The sequence below is a fragment of the Poromitra crassiceps genome (genome assembly GCF_964638095.1).
Source record: "Poromitra crassiceps genome assembly, chromosome: 14".
NCBI lineage: Eukaryota > Metazoa > Chordata > Actinopteri > Beryciformes > Melamphaidae > Poromitra > Poromitra crassiceps.
In genome coordinates, this window is record NC_139633.1 from 21214579 (window position 1) to 21236963 (window position 22385).

Here is a 22385-nt window from a genome sequence, read left to right on the forward strand (position 1 = left end):
AGCAATAACACAATGCGACCATTCAACGAAATGGGAGAAACAGATTGCTACTGTAAGTAGGCCACATATACCAAACTATATTTGGAAATGGTCATCATTTCAAATAGAGCAGCTTTGTGTGCTGTATGGTACTTCTACTGTATTGATGAATAAAGATCATCATAATTCCTATTAGTCTTCATGGTTAAAGATCTCAGAGTCTGCTGGAGGAGTCGGCGTGTAGAGAAAGAACTGTTGTATATAATCAATTTTTAAAGGGCGCGATACAGTTTTCACAGAAAAACGGTTTAACGTCCTGTTGTTGGAATATTACAGTGATACAATTGGAGATAGAGAAAATACCATAAAAATGATGAGGTCACTATAAGGAATTTATAGGAATATTCCAAAGAGTCGCCATCGACATCTCCATTCACTCCAATGGACCCGTTTTTTACCCTCAAGAGTTTCAGGAAGTAAGGTCCCGGATTAAGCAGCGCTGTCGAGTTGCAGCAAAATGGACAGTTTGTGATGTACTTTGATTTTTATTTTTTTTAAGAATAAAATTGTACATTATCGGCTTTATTTTAGCATTCAAGTAGCGTGAGACCCCTTCCTGGCTATTCATTGGCTAATGAGTCACGCATTTTGGACCTCCGCTGACGCCACTCTCTCTCTAAATTGCTCTGGAATATTCTAGTGATTTTTCATCAGGTACTTGAAAGATGATTGAATAAGAATACAGTCTGGCTGAATAATGGCACCTGAATATCCAGACCAGTCGTGTGTGTGTGTGTGTGTGTGTGTGTGTGTGTGTGTGTGTTTCAAGACAAGATACTGTCAGCAGCTTCTGGTAATTTCAGGATAATTACATAAGTCATTTCCTCCCCCCCCCCCCCTTCTCTCTCTCTCTCTCTCTGGCAGACTCGTGATGACTTCCTGGGCCAGGTGGACGTACCTTTACACCAGATACCAGTGAGTACTGACTCATTTGCGGGTGGTTGCTGCCTGAAATGCTCGTGACTTTCTTTTATGAATTTTTGGGAGTGGAAAGAAGTTTCCTGTTGTACAACTACATCATCGTCTTTATTTTAGATCACGTTAACTCAGTCGACTGAATCTGATTGGTTTTGTCGTAGCATTTGCGAGCGAGCGCTTGACATTAATCTCACCCATGTCAGCATGTGAGTGTAAATATGCGTCTGTTCCACATCACTGTCTCTAGTTTTGGAAATACAGTCCATCATGTTGTTATGTTTTCTTATAAATAGAACTGCCACCGGTTGGCCCCATAGTACAGCTTCACCATGCTTTCACATGATAGTACTTTTACTGTTGATATAGTACACTGTGTTATGATGCCTTGCAGTTACATCTCTTTTATTTTGTGCAGCTGTCAGTGTTTGAAGGATGAAAGCGTTTCCTTTTTATTTGTTTTATTGGCTTTTTTGTTATCATTTTTTTCCAGACAGAAAATCCTCATACTGAAAGGCCATACACATTCAAGGATTTTCTGCTTCACCCAAGAAGGTTGGCATTTTTTCATGATTATTTAACCCTTTCTCTTTCCTTGTTATACATTTCATTCTAACACATTTTTAGCGCATTCTTTCTCATTTTGGAGGAGAAACAATATGGTCACAGTGTAGACTTTATTTCGAAGCATTCCCCGATGAGAATTATTACTTTTGTTCACGCGACCTTTGATACGTTTGTCGTTCCCACGCAGCCACAAGTCCAGGGTCAAGGGTCACCTGCGTCTCAAAATGACTTATCTGCCAAAAGACGAGGATGAGGAGGCTGCAGATCAGCCCGAGGAGGACACGGATGTAAGTCCAGCTTATATCCCTTTTACAGCAGTCAGTTAACGCCCATCTTCTTATCATCACATCTCCTCTTCCTTCTTCTTTGGCATTTGTCTGGACAATGGTCCTTCTCATCCGTTCATCAGACTGTTTCTGTTCCCCCTAATTTGATCGGTGCTCAGCCATCATCCGGTAGCATGAAAAAGTTCTGTGTGTGTATTTATGATAACAGTCTGGAGGAAAAGAAGCCAGGCTTGTTCTGCCAAACTTTAATATTGTCAAGTCCAACAGCCTAAAGCAGTAGCCTGGGTAAACCCAGCCCCCACGTGACCTGCTCTCAGACCTCAGACCTCTCAGTCAGCAGGGTCTGTCTGAGAGCAGGTCACTGGGGCTGGGTTTACCCAGGCTACTAAAGCAGGGGTTCCAAACCTTTTTTGGCTCGTGACCCTACTTTGACATCGCACAAATCTAGGGACCTGTGACAATGACATTCAAATTCCGGTACACCATCATCAGTGACATCGTCAGTGATGTCACATAGTATGCTTCTTTTTCCCCACAGAATTCTGAGTTTAATCTGAGAATTCTGAGTTTAATCTCAAAACTCTTAACTTTTTTCTCAAAATTCTGACAGTAACTCGGAATTCTGACTTTAATCTCAGAATTCTGACTTTATTCTCAGAATCCTGATTTAAAGATATAATCTCAAAGATTTTCATCTAAATAAAATAAAATAAAATAAGAGTCACTCACAATGTTGATTGTGACATTAGTAATGTCACATAATGTACATAACAGTTTGGATGTCACCTGCAATTACCACTCATCGCCATAGGTGTCACCCAAGAGAACAAAGCTGAAATCAAAGAGATTATCACTTTAAATTCAGAACTTTTTATTTTTTATTTTTTATCGCAAGTGACCCTAATCATCTTCGGTAGTATTGAATTGAGTTTGGTGTAAAAATTAATACATTTCAGGCCACCCTATTTGAATTCCAGGTGACCCCAAGGTTGGGAACCACTGGCCTAAAGGATGCCTGGTGGAGGCTAAACACCTATTACCCACATTTTTCCAACAAACCTCAAGATAATATTTTGAAAATTCACATGTTCAATTCACTGTACAGTTCACTGTATATGAAAAGTTGCTAACGGTGACAAGCAATTGTCTTCTAAAATGTTTTTTTAACTTTTAGTGTCACTTGTATTAATCATCAGCACCAGTTTCAACTATTCAAGATCGTAGGAGTTCTTTTTTGAGGAAGGATTTTTAATGTAATCCTTGGCTTAAAACACCACGTCCATAAGGCCAGCCTATATCTGTCCCACTGTGGTCCCATGGCCTTTGAGGAATATGCTGACAGCCTCTTTAGAATGATCTGGAGACACAGTGCTCTAGTCCCAATGATAGCCAGTGAGTTTTCTAACCAGCAGCCAAGTCATTGACTTGAGGCAATAGGATATTTTGTCCCCTCTGCCTCTGCTCGGTTGTGAAACATTTTTCCTATGTTCTACAGCCTGGTTGGGAGTTCCTGGAGGGCCAGGACACGTCGGGTGCCAGTCACAACCAGCAGCTGCCTGCCCTGCCCCCTGGCTGGGAGGAGCGGCAGGACAACCTGGGGAGAACCTACTACGTCAACCATGAGAGCAGAACCACACAGTGGCACAGACCCACCATACAGTAAGACCACTTCCACACTGCTTCACAGTTTCAATATTTACCGTCGTTAAGCATTGCGACATTATAATATGTGAGCACATGGGGAGGGCTTCTTGCTTTTGGGAGTTAAATATTTGTGTGCGTGCACGTGTGTGTGTGTGTGTGTGTGTGTGTGTGTGTGTGTCTCTCCCTTGCACAGAGACAGTGAGGTGGAGACACAAAGAAGACAAGACATTAACATGGAGGCCCAGCATGCGTTCATCACACGCAGACAGATCTCAGACCACGATGAGAACGACAGGCGAGAGTCTCCTGAGGTAATTCTGACTTCCTGGATTAGCATACCTCGCATATGTTAAAAACAACAACTGCTGAATTAAAATGCATTCACCTGCACCCTGATGAGAACAGAGGCTGAAACGTTGTATGTATAAATATTGATAGTCTTGTCCAATAAATTGTTTTATTCTTTTACAAGAGATAAGTGTTCGGTCTGCTACTTTTCTTTTGAATTTAACTCGACCTGCTGACCTGCACTTTCCTTGAATGCACGTTCTCCGGCTTTAAATATTTAAATATGTTCAATTGTATTGTCATTAACATAATTATGTTGTGTTTGAAAGTAACACAAAGTTGCATTGTCCAAAGGAGACAAACAGATTTATTTATTTTAAAATTACATCTTTTTTTAAGTGCACTTTCTACCCCCGGGCAAGATCTTTAGTTAAGCTGAGTGATTTGGAAGAAGTGTTGTTTTTACATCGAACCTCTATCCTGCCATGTGTGCTTCATGAGTCTTTTCTGGCTTGTCCTCTAGAGCTGGGAGATCATAACAGAAGATGACTCCACCTTCTACCACCGCAGTAACCAGCTCTCATCTCCTCCACCACTGGAGTTCCACTCTTTCTCCGAGGACCTGGGAAACATCCATGTATCAGGGGCCACACCTGGCGAACAACGCACCTCCCAAACGGTGAATGATTTCCCGCTGTGATTATAGAGAGCCACAGTGGAACGTCACTTCCTGCTTCAGCACTGTACCAGAGATTTTCATCCGCCATCTATTTTCCCATCGACATTTTGTAAAATGCTTATAAAAAGAGTTTTACTGGTTCAAACCAAACGGTACAGATATATTTAGAAACAGGAGAGATCGCATAACATTTCACTCAGGCCAAAACGTAAAAAAAATGCGGGTTTGAAGAAAAAAAATTCAATGTTGTTTTTTAAAGTTTTGGTCTGAGTGAAATGTTCTATGGTCTCTCCCGATTATAGCGTTAGCTGAACGTTTGGTTTGAACCAGTACAACTCTTTTTATAAGCATTTTATGAAATGTCTATGGGAAAATAAATGGCGGATGAAAATCTCTGGTACAGTGCTGAAGCAGGAAGTAGGGGGTCGCTTTGCCTCTCGACACATAATGAGATGAACATGAAGCACCGCAAGCCGTCAGTGAAGAGATGGAAAGAGGTGGAGAGGTTGTGCTTATTATTGGCCTGGTCGTGACTGTTGTGTTTGATATATCCATATCTGCTGCAGAATCATGCTAGTAATTCAAGCCGCCATTCCAGTCGCAGAGGAAGTGCGCAGACCTCTACAGGAGAAGAACATCCCGTGAATCCTGTGGTGAGTATCTCACTCCCTGATGAAACCGTTCTCAACTAGCTCTCACCAGCTCATCTGTTATCATGTAGGCATCACCGTTTCCATTAAGTCCTGTGGTCAGGAAGTAAGGCTGTATCTTTCTTTAGCTTATCCTTCTTTTGTGGGCTATGATGTAACCTGAGCTTGAGGTTTTTAGTATTGATTATTTTATTTCCCTTTTCTGCTATTCTTCAATAGCTGCTACCAACCTCCGTTGGGCTCCCTGCAGGCTGGGAGGAGAAGCAGGACAGTAAAGGAAGACGCTACTATGTCAACCACAACAGCCAAACCACTTCATGGACACGACCCCTCGTCCAGGTAGACACCATCTTTCTCACTCTAGTTGACGGGGGCGAGCGGTATGCACTCTCCGCATGGCTGAATTCTTCAAGTGAATCCTTCCAGAACTATTAATCACATCTTCTTTCCAAATCTATCCATTATGCATCTGTATGCAATCCAGTCAGTTGGTCCGAGCTAAGCCGAGCAATTGGTCATATATTTTTTCCGTTCGACAGACGACCTCGGAGGCGGCAGCGCAGAGTGTTTTGTCCCAGAGCCCCACAGTGTACCACCCCCCAATGTCCCCTGAGGAGTCTCCCCAGCACTCTCCATCCCCAGAGCCAACATTCGCATGTGGCTTTATGCCTGCTGGTTGGGAGGTTCGCAGCTCTCCCACCGGAAGACCCTTTTTCATCGACCACAAGACAAAGACTACGACCTGGGTGAGAAAGCAACAGACTCAAGGTCTGTTCTCATTCTGTCTTCCCAAACACCAAGGATCTAACCTCTAAGCAAAATAAGTTGTGTTGCTTTGCTAGCTATGCAAGACATTGGCAGTTTAGGTTTAGACACTGAGGCATATAAAGCCTTGTGTCCACATTGGGGACTGTCCAGGACACTATGTGAGTCTGGTGATTCCCTGATGTCCTCTGGTCCAGGTTGATGCTCTTTTTTCTGAGATAAAAAAAAGTCTTTTTCACAACAATGTGGACACTTTATTTGGGTCACCCATCAAGACCTCTACAATAGTTCAGTGTTTGCCTTTTAATATTTTAGTGGGAAGGTCGTTTACATATGGTGGCTTGGTTGTTGCTCGCTTTGCTCATAAGTATTATTGAAAAGCTAGTCTTTACCATTCACCTGCTTCACCACTGTCATCAATGTAAACATTTCCTGTTTGTCTGAAACACTTCCTGTTTGCCTGCCTCTAAACAGGAGGATCCCAGGTTAAAGATTCCTGTGCAGATGAGGAGGAGACCCTCACTCGACCCATCTGATCTTGGCCCTTTGCCGGTAAATCCTTCAATGATATTATTTCCTGGAAGAAAAATCAATTGAAAAGCATTTATCAACACTAATGTCAAAGACATCAGGCAAAATGGCATATGGTTATCTTATTTCTGTATGCTGTAATATAGCCTAAATGTTGAACGTAAATCGTATTTGAAAAGGCAACCCATTGAAGAATTGGACAACTATTGCAGTGTTACAGGGGAGAAACCTACTGCATCTTAGTCTGGTAACATCTTTGTTGTTTCCCTAGCCTGGCTGGGAGGAGAGGGTCCACAGTGACGGGAGGATATTCTACATAGATCACAGTGCGTATGATATAAACTGATCATACATCTCAGACACATGTGGTAATGAATGGCTTTCATTATCAATGAATGACTTATGTTGTCCTGGATTTCTTAGACACCAAGACCACACAATGGGATGATCCCAGATTACAGAACTCGGCTATAACTGGACCAGTGAGTATAGATTGTGGTTGTCGGTTGTGTTCCTCTGTAATGTGACATAAGCATAGCATCGAAGCCTATCTCTATTTATAGTTTCTAAGTTTCCCATAAATATGCATAATCGACCGTAGGTCATATGGTTGAAATTGATTTGTGGTCACTGGAAACTATCCCCTGTCAATTACAGGCAGTGCCTTATTCCAGAGATTATAAACAGAAGTACGACTACTTCCGGAAGAAGCTGAAGAAACCGGTGAGCCAGCTGAATACCTTCAAAAGAAGGCTATTAATAAGGATGAAATGTTTATGAAACTACCCCTAAACTTGCAAATATTTTTGACATAACTATTCTTAGAACTATTCTTGGATCACAAGGACTGGATAGTGTTGCTTTTAACATTGTTACAGTGTGTTTCTCTAGACAATGCTAAGACTTCATACAGTACCTCAAGCATGCCATATTCATTTAATTTGTAGCCTAGGTGATCATAAAACCTTTCGACATAAAGCTCAGTAATGCGTTTTTCCCCAGGCCGACATACCCAACCGCTTTGAGATGAAGCTGAGGCGGAACGCGGTGCTGGAGGATTCGTACCGACGCATCCTGTCCGTTAAGAGGGCCGACTTTCTCAAGGCACGACTGTGGGTGGAGTTTGAGGGAGAGAAAGGCCTGGACTACGGGGGCGTGGCCAGGGAGTGGTTCTTCCTCATCTCCAAGGAGATGTTCAACCCTTACTATGGACTGTTTGAGTATTCTGCCACGTGAGTCCAGTTTTCTTGTTTGTTTTTAACCTCCTCCAACAGTGTTATACATCATGGAAGCGTTCAGAGGAGGTCTGGAATTGATCACACAGTTCCAAAACAGCTCTGTTTTGCCCAGATGTTCCTCTTTCTTAATCTTGCGAGGCAGCTGGATTCACGCGACTTTTGAGCTTCAGTCACTTCACGTGACTTTTGAGCTCGATGGGGCCTGGAAAAAAGTTTGTAATTTTGAAATGGAAAATGTAGAGGAACCCTGTTCTCCATGGTGCAAATAATAAAGGTGTGATTAACATGAATGAAAGTACATATTTGGTGTATGTTGTCTAAAGGGGCGTTCACACCGACCTATTAAAGTTGGTCGCTGGCGTCGAGTTTACATACAAAGTCAATGCAAACGAGCGATTGAGCGTATATTCGCCTGGGAGAATAATTGCTGGGCGTCCGAGCGGCAGAGACAGAGCGACAGGGAGAAAATACGCTTGTCGCTCAAGATGAAATATTCCAACTCGAGCGAAAATACGCTGGCATCAGTCGCTCGCTGTTCAATGCTGATTGGCTGCTGTGTGAGAGCGAGTCAAGGATCACTCTGGCTTGGAACAAACCGCTGGTTTATTGTGTGGCAACAAACCGCATTGACAGGCTGACAGCTGACATGAAGTGAAGTCTGTACTACCGGTATGCAGCTCGCATTAGGAGCACGCTGATAGGCTTAGCTTGTAAACAATGACGGTGGCTCGTAGTGGACAAACAGCATGACATTGCGTAACGTTATATCCCCCACATGTCCGTCATTTCGTGTGCCTGTTGATGAGCGATTTAAACAGAGCGACAGAGCGATTCCAAAGGGTTGACTTGAGCGACAGAGCGAAAAATAAATATCTCGGTGTGAACGCTCCTTTATAATGTTTTCGATTTAAATCCACCTAAATACGTGCTAACTATGCAAGCATCACTGCGCAGGAATCAAAAGGTTCATACTTTGAAGTGCCTCTACCATAATTACAATGTGATATGATGTGTGTGTTTCAGGGACAACTACACTTTGCAGATCAACCCTAACTCAGGTTTATGTAACGAGGACCACCTGTCCTACTTCAAGTTCATTGGCCGTGTGGCTGGCATGGCTGTATATCACGGCAAGCTGCTCGACGGTGAGTGCTCCCTGATCACATTCCACTCATTATTAATTCAATGTATTTATAATATTTATAATTGCAGTTAATAAAATATTGTTGAAGTGCAGAGGAACGGGCAGGGGGGTCGGATTGGATTGTGGGATTTTATAGGTTCTGAGGTTCTGACATCTGTTTCCCTCAAAGCCTTCTTCATTCGGCCTTTCTACAAGATGATGCTGCAGAAGCCCATCACTCTGCAGGACATGGAGTCTGTGGTGAGTGTCGCGGGTACACTCTCATTTAAAATAAAATGCCGTCACCGTCAATGAAATGCTACAAATTACAGATATTAGGGTACCTATAAATATTAATGGTGTTAAACAATCGTCTTTCCAGGACAGCGAGTATTTCAACTCTTTGATGTGGATTTTGGAAAACGACCCGACAGACTTGGATTTGATGTTCACCATTGACGAGGAGCTGTTTGGACAGGTTCGCTCCACATCTTTTCTTGACCTCGTCGCCTTTCAGCTCGATGCTGCATGGTGTCATTAACCTGATGTGTCCCGTGCTTCCCGTTTAGACACACCAGCATGAACTGAAGCCGGGCGGCACAGAGATTGTTATCACTGATGAAAACAAGAAGGAATATATCCAGTAAGCATCACCAGCGTTCGCAGCTCAAAGAGAAAACACATTTTATAATCAAATGTAACAGTTTGGAACACTAATCTGTTGTTTTTGCCTGGCAGTCTGGTCATGCAGTGGAGGTTTGTGAACCGGATAAAGAAGCAGATGACAGCCTTCAAGGAGGTAAATCATTTCTCAATTTATTTTTGTGTGCAACAGTTGTAATCTGAATTTAAAAGTATGAATATAACAACTGTTGCCAAAAAACGTATTCTTAAGGAATGAAAGTCCCCCTCTTCACCCACTTTCCAATTGTGGTTGACGGACATGATCTCTGTTATAAGGATGGAGAGACTCAGGTTCCTGAGAACCAACTCACTTAGAAAATGTCTAACTATATGGGACCCGTTTTTAGTCTACCTCGATGAGGTTAGGAGCGACGGGTGACTCGCCCAGCTGGTTTTCTATAGACCCCTTGCAGGAGATCTCGAGTACATCGCTTACAAGCACATAAGCACCTTACGTGGCTGGTAGCACCACTGTAATATTGTATGTTGATTATGTTTGTATGTTTTTGTTTGTTTTCTTTTGTTGTGTCTGAGGATGTTTGTCTGTTTTGTTTGTGTTCTATCATTTTAAATAAAGTATTGGGTGGGGAAAAAAGTATGAATATAAAAATCTGGAACCCTTTTTCCTTGTGTCTTAGGGTTTCTATGAGTTGATACCCCAGGATCTGGTCAAGATCTTTGATGAGAATGAGCTTGAGGTGAGTTTTCAGCCCATCACTTCTCACTGGAGCTGGATCACATTCTTTCCATCGAGATGAGTGATGTTGATGATCTATCTGTCTGCCCTCTCACCCCCCCAGCTGCTGATGTGCGGTCTTGGAGACGTGGATGTGAACGACTGGAGGGAGAACACCAAGTATAAGAACGGCTACTGCTCCAACCAGCCAGTCATCCAGTGGTTTTGGAAGGTAAGACAACTTTCCATTTCAGGAGCCAAGAAGATAATCTATGTGTGGAATCAACTGGGCTGTAAACCTTAAACTGTTTCCTGTTCCATTAAGAAGGGCTTTAATGTGTTTGTTTGTGGGTTTTTGTTGTTTTTCTTTGTTGTTGTTGTTTTTGTCATAGACTGTGCTGCTGATGGACGCCGAAAAGCGAATCCGGCTTCTGCAGTTTGTGACGGGAACATCCAGGGTGCCCATGAATGGCTTTGCTGAACTCTATGGTGAGCTTTTCCTCGACAGTTTCTAGCTTTGCAAAGAGGTTCAACTCATTGATATTAAAACCTACAATATGTAGGGTTTGTTATTGGAAAGTGTTTCTGTTATGTTTCATAATATTATTATTATTACTTCTATTTTTGGTCCAGATATGCATGTCAGCCATTAACCAATCTTCCCAAAAATACTGCGTTAATAATGAGAGTATGTTCAGCCTGGTCTATTACGTTTTATGTCGAAATTAGTTATCTTATTTCTGTATGAGTACACTATCCACTGTATATCAGATCATTTTCATCTGTACTTCACAGTATCCACCTATCTTATTGGGACACTTGGCTTTAACTCCTTTAGGTGACAGGCACCTTTTTGATCCCAAAATAGGGCACTTAACTCATTGAGTGCCAGCCACTTTTGGAGAACGGACGCTCCCAGTGCCAGAGTTTCAGAGCGTTTTTCAGTGATTTCTCGAGGCCCACAGAATATTGTGTGATATTACAATGTAAACACTAAACACGCACAAAGAACGATGAGACTCTCTTCTATCATCTGCAAAAAAAAGTTTATTGATCCCATTTTCCGTTCTTTAGTTATGAGCCGGAGAAGATAGGCTGTTTTGAGCAAAAAGACACATTTCAAATTAGAAGCTGAGTTATTCCGCCTTTTGTGAAATGCAGCATTTCAAGCACATTCACTGAGTCTGAAGCTAATATTTTCTGATGTAGTGACGTGGTGTAGTTGTGTGGTGCACTGCGTGCCCCACCCCCCTCTCCCCCCCTCAGCTGCAAACTCCTCCCCACACTAACACACAGCCTAACACGCCCCCAGTCTATTTTCGGAGCGCTCCGTTTTTGTGCGGCGGTTCCCAGCGCGACACGGAAATGCCAAACCGGACTGCAGGGAAAGGTTTGGCCCTTCGGCGTCGGGTGCTGCCTTTCTGGCGGCTAATCATGTGGAGAAACTATACAGCAGAGACAGAGGGGCTGAGTTGTGGGTGCGGATTGACAGCTGTTCGCAGCCAACGTCAGATTGCAGCCAGAGCAATCTATATGGCTCTGGCTGCAGCATGAGCGGTTTCTTTTTCATCACGGGGCTTTTTCCTGCTGTTTTCCGGGGGTCATCCCGGACCTTTCTCTAATCTGGAGAGCACTGTCGCCACCTAATGGGTCGGTAAAATAGGTTATACACATTCAACATGCCCCAAAATTTTACAGGAGATGGATCTGGCTTTGATCCACGTCGCACCGTCAAAAAACGCAATTGACAAACATACTCGTCCTTGGCACTCTACGTTACTAAACCAATTGACGAACATACTCGTCCTTGGCACTCAATGAGTTAAGTGAATGATTTTGAGTGGTTTTGTGTCTGCCCTGGTATCATTCACCTTTTTCACTCTCCATGAATTTGCATCCCTGTTTATTACAGTGTCAATCAAACACTATGATTTTTTCCCCACTCACTTTGTTTGTTGTTCCAGGGTCTAACGGGCCACAGCTGTTCACCATCGAGCAGTGGGGAACACGTGACAAACTGCCCCGAGCCCACACATGGTGAGCACTTCAGGGACTTGCGCTAAATAATTTGGGATTGTGCACAAGTGCATTTTCTCACAGTCAACTATTGTGTGCTGAGATTTTAAAAGGCTAAAGCAGATTATGGACATAAAGAATCACTGGCCTTCTGAGATGATTCAGCATTGTTGAGGTGGAGCAACCGTACAACAACTCTGCTCCACATACCTTACACTGAACAAGATTGTCTTTTACTTTATTCAGGTTTGCCCATGCTGGGTTTTTGTGTGCCTTTGATAATGACATAATTGCTCCCAAAAGCAGCTACCTGAGGATGAGCACAAAACGATGCCAGAGCGTCTGGAGGGTTGAAGCCCTCTAGTGGCTGCAGTTATAATAAGTTATTATAACACATACCCTGCTCAGCTCTCATTTACATTACATCATTTAGCAGACGCTTTTATCCAAAGCGACTTACAATAGTACATTTTGTCAACAGTAGTGAAATCAACTGTGCAACACAGTCTGCATAAGCCAAGAAGAGTGGTATTTTGAAGAGCGGTTAGTTCAAGAAGGGCTAGATGTAGCCTGAAGAGGTGTGTTTTTAGTCTTGAGCATCACATATTTAATTCCAACTGCAATTATTTCAATGGCACATCTCAATTATGATATTTTACGGACAAATTACAAAAGTTGATGGCGACGTTGATGATGCCTGCAAATGTGCAAATCCCTCTCTAGCTGTGATTTCTTTACCTGAATTCACTCGCTGACTTTCCTTGAACCTCCTACAGCTTCAATCGGCTGGACTTGCCCCCCTATGAGTCCTTTGAGGAGCTGAGGGAGAAACTTCACATTGCCATAGAGAACGCACAAGGCTTTGACGGGGTGGATTAGTGCAGGTTGAATTGACTGCTACCAAAGTGAATTCGAGCAGCACGATGCGGCAAAGCTATCAGGAGAAAAGCTGTGCGTCAGACACAGACAGGCCTTACCTGCCAGGCATGTGACAGATGAAGGACCATCACACAGCCTTCCCTTCACTCTCCTCTTCGGCACACATGGACAAACTGAATCTGGAGTGATTGAAATATCTGATCTCTCCTTGTTTTACAAGTTTACAAATCAGGTTTTCTTACACCGTGTTGTATGATACTTTATGTTAAGTCGCTGAAAAGTGTATTTACTCCTTGTCCTGCTAAAACTAGTTTCAAGATGCAGTTGTTCGTTTTTAGCCTGAAGTCTATATGAAGAAGTCTATTCTGTCAAATGAAAAGAGTATAGAAATGTATGTGAATGCACAAAATATATATAACAAACATCTAATTTAAAAAACCATCTTCCTGGTTTCTCTTGGCTCAATCGCTTCAGGGGAAAATGTTGCTTCTCATATCAGGTATTTTAGAGATTTCCAATTACATTGTAGTTGGGGTACAAAGCCATTAACAAGCCCCTTCACTATAGAGTGAAGATGAAATACTAAAGCACACAGTTAACTTTTTCATAGTGTGGGCTCAGTGTTTGAGGATTGAAAGGAAAAAAATAATTGTCATCTTTACATCCTTACAATTGGAACAATTTCCCAAGGAAACGCTGTTCTGTTCGAACTTCGAAGCGAACAAGAATCAAAAGATGATGTCCAAGTTATATATAAAGTTGATTATTACATTTTGCACAGCAGAATATGAATGACATGTTGGCAGTTCAACCCTAACCCATTGTAGGGAGATTTTTTTCTTCTTCAGAAATAGATTTTTTTTCTGTTATTTAAATTTTATACCTTCATAAATTTTAATTTTCCATTCCAATATGTTAGAAAATAGTCCTGATGCAAGAAAACCCGAGAAAATGCACACTGAAAGCATTTCTTAGCACGAAGTGTGCACATTGTATACATTTTTTGAGCAATGATATTTTAACCAAATGTATCAACACATTATAGTAGTGATGTACCAGGACCAGTACAAGGGTAAACTAATACTACACATCTGTGCAGTCCACAGATACCAAGAAGTGACTACATTGCTCAGTGTTATTTGATTGTGCTGAAATACTGATGAACTATGCATTATTGTAATTTATATATTGAAATGAGATGGATATCACTTGATTATTGAGGTTCTCAGTAATTACACAACTTTATTGTACATGCCAATGTTTCGCTATTCTAGAAAATGGTAAAGCATTGTTGTCAAAATTGTCGTCACTGAAAGTAGTCAAATTGGCAGAAATGGTTGTTGGTGCACCTCTACATTATAGCGTTTTTGTTGTTCAGTTAGGATCAGTAGCTACTCATATCATAAGTAAGTACAATAGTAACTATGTATCTGAGGAATGGACTATATAGTACAGTATCTTCATCAGTAGCTTACAGAGAAATCTATTATCAGACTGACCCAAACCTACAGTACAGTTGGCATAATGCTGAATATTATGGATCTTTTTTTCAGTGAATGAAATGAACCGATGTCAAATGAAAGCATTTTGTTTTGTTCGACTCATCATGGGTGTCTAATTGCAGTACAGTGCTCTGTTTTTAAGAGCGCACCTTTAAAGTTGCTCTTTTGGTGGTAGCTCAAATTATGTACAGATGAATCATCTCTGTTCTCATAATGAGTCCTCTTTAGTAATCCATGTTTGCCTAATACCTTTGTAGGAACTTAACTGTACTTAAGCAGTAGTGTTGTAAGAATTAACTTCTTATTCTGTGAATGGTAAAACATATGTTTACACTACCTGCCATGTTTACAGGTTGTTGACGAAGGAAAAATATTATGGGCTGTTTCTTGTCTCTAAGAACACAATTTTATACTAATGCTTTTATAAAGTGAAGCACTTTGTTAATATAGATAAGTCTTACTTTGTCTAAATCTATCAACTGCAGACTGCTTAAATGGCTGTTTAAAGAAAGGATCCTCTGCTTCAAGTGCACATTTGTTTAAATGTTTACATGTGAACATTGCTGAAAATAAGCACATTCTCTCCTTTCACTTATATTTAAAATTAAATAACGAGGCCTTCATTTGTAATGTATTGTATCATTTGATTGTGTCGCATAATACCCTTTTCAGTTGTCATAATCTTTGAGTGGAAGTACTATTATGTAATATTGTCTACTGAAGAATAATTGATAGATCAACACTTAATTTGTGATATATCAAATTTTGTTATTGTAGAACTGAATTATGACACCTATAAGTGCATTACAACAACATACATGCAACATACATACAATTTAAAGAATGGAATAAACTTAAGTTGTGAAATCCCAGTTTGATGTCCTAATAATTATTGCACACCAACTTGAATCAGTAGATTAGGAAGAAATTGGAAATGGGGGGGAAAAAGTATCCCTGGTGTTTTCATCTATAAAAGTTATATATTGTATTCACTTCATTCTGAGATTAAAGTAAGAATTCTGTGTTTAATGTTAGAATTTTGAGTAAAAAAGTCTGAATTCTGAGATTAAAGTCAGAATATTATTCAAATCAGAATTCTGAGGGAAAAGTCAACATGATTTTAATGTCAGAATTATAAAGTCATAATTCTGAGGGAAAAAGTCGAAGTCACTGATGATATTACCGATGACGTACCCAAAGTTGAATGTCTGGGGTCCCTAGATTTTTGTGATGTCAAAGTTGAGTCACAAGCCCCCTACAGCTGTGCAACAATCTCTGACACTGGGGACAACTGTCACCAAAATACTTATTCTGAAGGAATGGAAGTCCTCCTCTTCACCTTCTTTTCAGGTGTGGCTGATGGACATGATCTCTGTTGTACAGATGTAGAGACTCAGGTCCCTGAGAACCAACTCGCTTAAGAGGTTCTCAACTATCTGGGACCCCCTTTTGGCATACTTTGACGAGGTTACGAATGACAGGCGACTGAGTTTGGGGGTGGCGGATGGCTGGTATCTCGTCCCTTGCATGGGATCCCATGCACATTATTTCTTGCAAACACATACATGTATTAAGCACTTTATGCGGCTCATAGCACCATGTTGTAATGTTGAATCTTGATTGATGAATGTATTTTTTTCTTTCCCTTTCTTTTCCTGTGTCTGAGCCTGGTTGTCTTGTTTGTATTTTGTTCTATTACAAAATATATATAATATATACCGGTATATTAAAAAAAAAGTTGGGTCACAAGTCAAAAAAGGTTGGGAACCCCTGATCTAGCCATTTCTCATGGCTTGCCCTAACACATATCTTTGTAATACCCAACTGTTCCACAGGGGGGAGATGAAACTGAGTCATCAAATCCCTCATGCCATTCTATATACATGGTATATCACAATTATTACATCTTTATTATCACACTATTACGCCTATTATCATGTTACTAAGCTGCTGTAGTTCCTTGACAGCCTATTTGTATGCTGCTTGTGTTTCTGCCAATGCCATACAGGCAGAAAATATAATGCTGACCAATGCTGACAGTTAATACATGTGAAAGGAAACACTGGGGGAAACAGAGAAGGATACTGCCTCCACAGAGAAGCCAGTGACACACAGAGATTTCAGAATCACTTTAACAACAGCGCTCTCCTTCAACACTGATGACTGATGAGAATAGTTCACTGTGCAATCAAACCATGAAAACCTGACTCACTCATTGGTCTCAGAACTTTAGAGACTTTTTTATTAGTCATGGGCCGACTATTCCACTGGCTAGAGTATGATGGGAGCTCATGATGGGAGATGGGAGCTTACGTATATAGTGTTGGCGTTTTTACCTCTACTTGTTTAAGTTGAAGTAGTTTTCTTACTTTGCCCAGTAAATGTGTACATTTTGAAAAGCATTGTATTTATGTCTGCATCTGCCAGCGGGCCATCACCATAAGAGTAGGCATAGCCTACTCTGTCCAGGAGGATTGAGGAATATGTTATAGGTTATAACTTAATAAGGTTAATAACATAATAAGTGGATCAGCACAAGGGGCCTAACAACTCTGGAAATAATTAATTTGTTACAAATCATATTAGCAGCAAATAAGCTAAGATACATTGATTGTTGTGATATTGTATTATTTCAAAAGTGTACATTCTTAACTATTATCTACTTTATTCATAGGTGTCACCATGGGATTAATGTTAAACTATATATGTCTGGATTGCGTAACACTTTGATGAACTAGGAAGTCAATTAGCCTGTTTTATCTTGGGCTAATATGATGTCCTAGTAGATAGCCCAATAATAATCTGTGTTGGTTTGGATTAGTTTTTAACCTATAAGATGGGGCATTGAGGTCTCTTCTCTGTTGGACCTTTTCCATGATTCAGCTGAACAGCCACAACCCCCCCCCCCCCCCCCCCCGTCCCCCGTCCCCCGTCCCCAACATTGTGCTGGCTAAAGACCCCCCTCCTCCAAATGGGTCAGTGGAAAGGTCACGCACGGTCCAGGCCGGCCTTTTGGACACTGTTGGGGTCAGCGGGGATGGGCACGTGTGGTAGCTGGACGACACAAGCCTCGGCCAATGGCAGAAGGTCCTGGGGGAGCCGGGGCCTCCTTTACCCCACAGCCTCCCCAACATTCATAACCTGATAATGACTTTTACTCCATTGATCTGGCCTGGCAGCTTGACCCCGGTTCATCTGCAGGCGGATCATCACTCCACCCCCAAGCTGTGCCGTATTGGCAGGTGCCGAAACTGAGGTCCTGATTAAACACCCCGGAGAGCCCCCCCCCCTCCACCAGTGAGCAGGCCCCATACAGGAGGCCCAGCACTCACTTTCTCACCTTATGTAAGACCAGAAACCATGACATAAGCGCCAAGGCTGCATTCAATTATCTGGCTTCCGAATGCAATTATTTTACAGGAAACTTAATTAGAGAATGGCAATCAATGCTGTTTGTGTAAAAGGTTACTGTGGCGGGCAATGTAATCACTGTAGCATGTATTACAAGAGGTTTGACGTTTTTGATCAATTTGGCAAAATATCTTGAGGCAGTTCTCACATAGCATTAATGTGGGAAGGGGTTCAAAATTTGAACGGCCAGTAAAGATTTAACGTTTGCATTCATACTGAATTAAATACTTCTCAGACAGCCTAATAGCGACTCCATACTCAATATCCAACTCAGACTGTATGATCCTACATTCAATTTGACAGGATAATTGAACCTGCTTTGCTTGAAAATGAGTTACCCACAATTTGACTAAAGTTACACCTACTCGTCAAAATGATTGATAGCCCAAAAGTAAAACTATGGTCAAGCATTTTGGGTAGTTCAAGGCTTTGAGCAATTGATCCAGTATATTTTAGAAATCTTCCATGTTGAACATCAGGTAATAATTTGAATGTATAGTATTTTGAATATAAACTAATTATATAACAACCTCAAAAACAGTCATAATCCACCAAGTTTATGTTCTCTCTCTCTCTCTTTCTCTCTCTCTCTCTCTCTCTCTCTCTCTTTTAATTTCTAATTTTTTAATTTCTAATTTTTGACCGGATGGACAGCACAGCTGGCCCTCGGTCCTGCTGCTGAATCAGGGTGCAGAGGGGGAGGGCTCTCTCTCTCTCTCTCTCTCTCTCTCTCTCTCTCTCTCTCTCTCTCTCTCTCTCTCTCTCTCTCTCTCTCTCTCTCTCTCTCTCTCTCTCTTTCTCTTTCTCTTTCTCTCTCCACAATAAGAGATGGACATTGGATCAATATCTACATTTACACAGCAGCTGTCCTGCTCCCATCAATGCTTCCTTGTAATTGCAGGCCCCGGTTTTTAGAGGACAAGGGTTACTAACTCATTTCCATTATTTATTTATTTTTTTCAATCCATAGCACCATTTGGTATCCAGTCGCTCTATGACAATGGGGGAGGCATTGTGATCAGGTCACATCCCCCTTCATCAATACAGCTCCTGGTTAGAAAGTGCAAAGTGACTGCTAGAAGAGCAAGAGGATGTATGAGGAAGTCACTTGCACTATCATGCAGGTCTTATTCAGAAGTGCCACTATTTAGGCTACAGATAATGAGAGTTTTGATATTCTGCATCCCAATCATGTTTCACAACGTTGCTTGGGAAGAGCTGAACTTATGTCTACAGTGGCAATGTAGTTTGACAAGGTCGATCTTATGTAGTTTAACTAATTCCATTGTGAAGTACACTGTAGCTGTTTGGGAAAAACGCTGCGTCAGCATTGTTGTCAGAGTAAAGCTGTAGCATTTTATATGTCGCTGATGCTCTTAAAGAGGGACGTACAATCAGTGATGTGATGAGTGCTGTGCAGAATATGATTATGGGGGTGACCTAATGGAGCCGGATTTTTGAATTAGGTAATAAGGGCTGACTAAATGGGCAAAAATGGTTCATTAGTGGCCAAAATGCCTCAACACAGCTTCAGCACCATGGAGAGCTCCAGAGTGGAGCAGCACAGAGGTGAGCGGAGTTTGAATCAGTCAGTGAAGTGGACTATGAAAACCCTCTGGGGAGAGAGAGTAAGAGGTTGTATGCCAACTCTGTGAGCGAAGCCTGACTAAATGGCCAGTCACACAGGGACGGATATTCCACTAGTAATAAGAATGCAAAGTGTCTGTGTGTGAGTGAGTGCGTGAGTGAGTGAGTGAGTGAGTTAGTGAGTTAATGAGTGAGTAAGTAAGTAAGTGAGTGAGTGAGTGAGTGAGGGTCGTAAGAGCAGAATTGTGTTCGGCCACAGCTATGCTATTTTACGTGTGATCGTGCTGACTCTTTCACGAGGTGTAAAGAGCACCTCTGTGGGTGACCTAATGGAGATTTTTGAATTAGGTAATTAGGGCTGCCTAAATGGGCAAAAATGGATAATTAGTGGCCAAAATGACTCAAGAGAGGTTCAGCACCATGGAGAGCTGCAGAGTGGAGCAGCCCATAGGTGCTCCAGATTCGAGAGGAGTCCACAGGTGAGAGGAGTTGTAATCAACCAGTGAAGTTGACTATGAAAACGCTCTGGGGAGAGAGAAGAGAGGCTGCATGCCAACTCTGCGAGTGAGGCCTGACTAAATGGCCAGTCACACAGGCTAGTTTGGTAAAGATGGGACCGTGTGAGGTATGAAGGTGTGAGGTATGAAGTTGTGAGGTATGAAGGTGTGAGGTATGGCCCCAGAGTCTCCAGTTCATTTGGGTTCAGAACTGATGACTGAGTGAGAAGAGCATAGGATTCGTGTTGTTTTCAAGCTCATCAAATTATTCGGTAACTCCATTCAGTGATGTTGTGTGTGGAGGATGGAGTCAGTCATCCTAGTAGAAACCACTTCCATAAACTTCATCTTGAAACATTAACACATTACAATTGCTAGTAACATCAAAACAAATAATCACGAGTGCATGGCTTGTGTGACATTTATAATATGAATTGAGCAAACATCTTACCAAGCATTTACGAAAGTGATTATATTCAAGTTCAAGCAGACTTCCCAGCATGTCACACTTTAGAATTTCTTCCTTCATGTTGTTAGATTCCAGCTCAATCCATTCCCTCAGTACTTGCCCCAGTAGCCTACATTAGAAAGACTGTAAAGGCGAAAGTTTGACACATCTAGCAGTAACCACTTCTTGTAGCTACCTCAAAGGATTCTGCCAACTTTTTGTTTTGTGCAACATGGAAAAAAGAACCTAGAAAACATCTCACTAGCCAGCAAAACAATAATAGACACCGGATTCAACTAAGAAACTATTGTCAGCATGACTGGACATTTGCTGATTCAAGTATTCAGTAGACTATCGGTGCAACCATCTGCTATTTGATATGTTTATTTGATATCAGCTGACACAGAGTAATGTATCTGTTTTGACTGAAACTCAGACCAACAGGGTCATCACATTTCACCTGCAGCTACTCATCAAAGCAGTCACTCAGTGGGTGCATGACCCTAAGAATGAGGGGATACTCTGAAGACACAGATTCATCAACAGCACAGAAACACCTGCTTTCAATATACATTGTACCCCACCCAGGATTATGAGTTACAGTAGTATACAGTATCATGACATACAGTGACAGTATAAATATGACATACAGTGACAGTGATATGCAGTGACAGTAAATATATAATGTAGTATATGATAGCATATGATAGGAGGAACTTCATTATTTTAGCCTAAACTGAACTTATTTTCAAGCTTTTATGCCATTTTCACAGACCAAGGCATCTAGATTGACTAACATCATCACCTCCCTGATTAAACTGCAGCAAAGTCCATCCTCTGGTACCACTGACACAGCAAGTGAACTGAACTTATTGAATGAAAACAATCAAACCTTAGAATTGTTGATGATCGTTATACATTTTCAGAATGGACTGTAATTGGGGGGGGGGGGGCTGTTCAACCCATACTGGTTGTTTATTTATACCAGACATGTCACCTCCAGTCAGTGATCATCTCAAGAAAAAGAAATATACTGGATAAAAATATAATTGCAACACTGGATATGCAGTTCACTGTGGCTCCATGGTGCTAACTGACCAACAATAAAACGCCACTCCAAAATGTACAGTTTTATCTGGAAAAAGAGACATTTATTGGGTTCTGAACTATGAATATAGAGCTACAGATGTGCATTTTTTGAAGATCAGTCAGTAGGCTATCTGATGATAGAACTGCACATCTGAGAGTGGCCTTTTTTAATGTCGACCCCAAGGCATACCTGTGCAGTGTGCAATGATATGCCACACCTGTCAGGTGGATGGATGGATTATCTTGCAAAGGGGAAGTCCTCACTAACATGGATTTAAACAGATTTGTGAATAAAATTTGAGAGAAATAAGCCTTGTGTGTGCATAGAAAAAGTCTTTATTTTCCTTTAAGCTTTTATTTCAAATCATGAAAAATTGGACCAAAAACAAGTGTTGCATTTTATATTTTTGTTCACTATAAATGGTAAGAAAATCATTCATTCATTATTGTTTAACAAATACCTGTATATTCACTTACTTCACTTAATCAGTTTGATACTACTATGTTGTGGTATAAATGTATAGTATAAATGTGTCTTAAAGGTGTATGTCAGCCTAAAAAGTTGTGTAAACTCTGCTGTGTAAAATAAAAGGCGTGTGTAGTAGACCATTGATTGTAGTGTAGACTGGACTGAACTCTACATCAGGAAATGACCCAGTTCTACCGCTAGGTGGCGCCAGGGAGCAGAAGTTGCGTTTCCCTTCTTCAAAGTAACCGAGCCGCCTGTTTGAGGAACATGCAGGCAGCGGACAGCTCGTCCAGGCTGCTGCGAGCGTCAGTCAGTCAGTCGCGCTCACAGCAGAGCAGAGCAGAGCAGCTCATCTGCAGGAGACAACATGAGAGACTAGCATGCACGGACAATTCATATAA

The 22385-nt window shown here is 41.5% G+C and overlaps 1 protein-coding gene across 1 annotated transcript in view; it reads left to right on the plus strand.

The window, feature by feature from the left end:
• Positions 1–15324, plus strand: part of nedd4a (NEDD4 E3 ubiquitin protein ligase a) — a 38132-nt gene extending 22808 nt beyond the window's left edge. The window contains exons 6-29 of the mRNA XM_083651124.1: positions 904–954; positions 1448–1509; positions 1709–1808; positions 3304–3467; positions 3646–3763; positions 4264–4419; positions 4986–5072; positions 5289–5408; positions 5609–5815; positions 6309–6386; positions 6637–6691; positions 6789–6847; positions 7023–7088; positions 7368–7597; positions 8627–8748; positions 8917–8987; positions 9109–9204; positions 9296–9369; positions 9465–9525; positions 10049–10108; positions 10211–10318; positions 10479–10575; positions 12051–12123; positions 12879–15324. Coding sequence (XP_083507250.1) covers positions 904–954; positions 1448–1509; positions 1709–1808; positions 3304–3467; positions 3646–3763; positions 4264–4419; positions 4986–5072; positions 5289–5408; positions 5609–5815; positions 6309–6386; positions 6637–6691; positions 6789–6847; positions 7023–7088; positions 7368–7597; positions 8627–8748; positions 8917–8987; positions 9109–9204; positions 9296–9369; positions 9465–9525; positions 10049–10108; positions 10211–10318; positions 10479–10575; positions 12051–12123; positions 12879–12981 — 2418 coding nt within the window. The 3' untranslated portion in view covers positions 12982–15324. The remainder of the gene's footprint in view (positions 1–903; positions 955–1447; positions 1510–1708; positions 1809–3303; positions 3468–3645; positions 3764–4263; positions 4420–4985; positions 5073–5288; positions 5409–5608; positions 5816–6308; positions 6387–6636; positions 6692–6788; positions 6848–7022; positions 7089–7367; positions 7598–8626; positions 8749–8916; positions 8988–9108; positions 9205–9295; positions 9370–9464; positions 9526–10048; positions 10109–10210; positions 10319–10478; positions 10576–12050; positions 12124–12878) is intronic.
• Positions 15325–22385: the final 7061 nt, after the last annotated feature.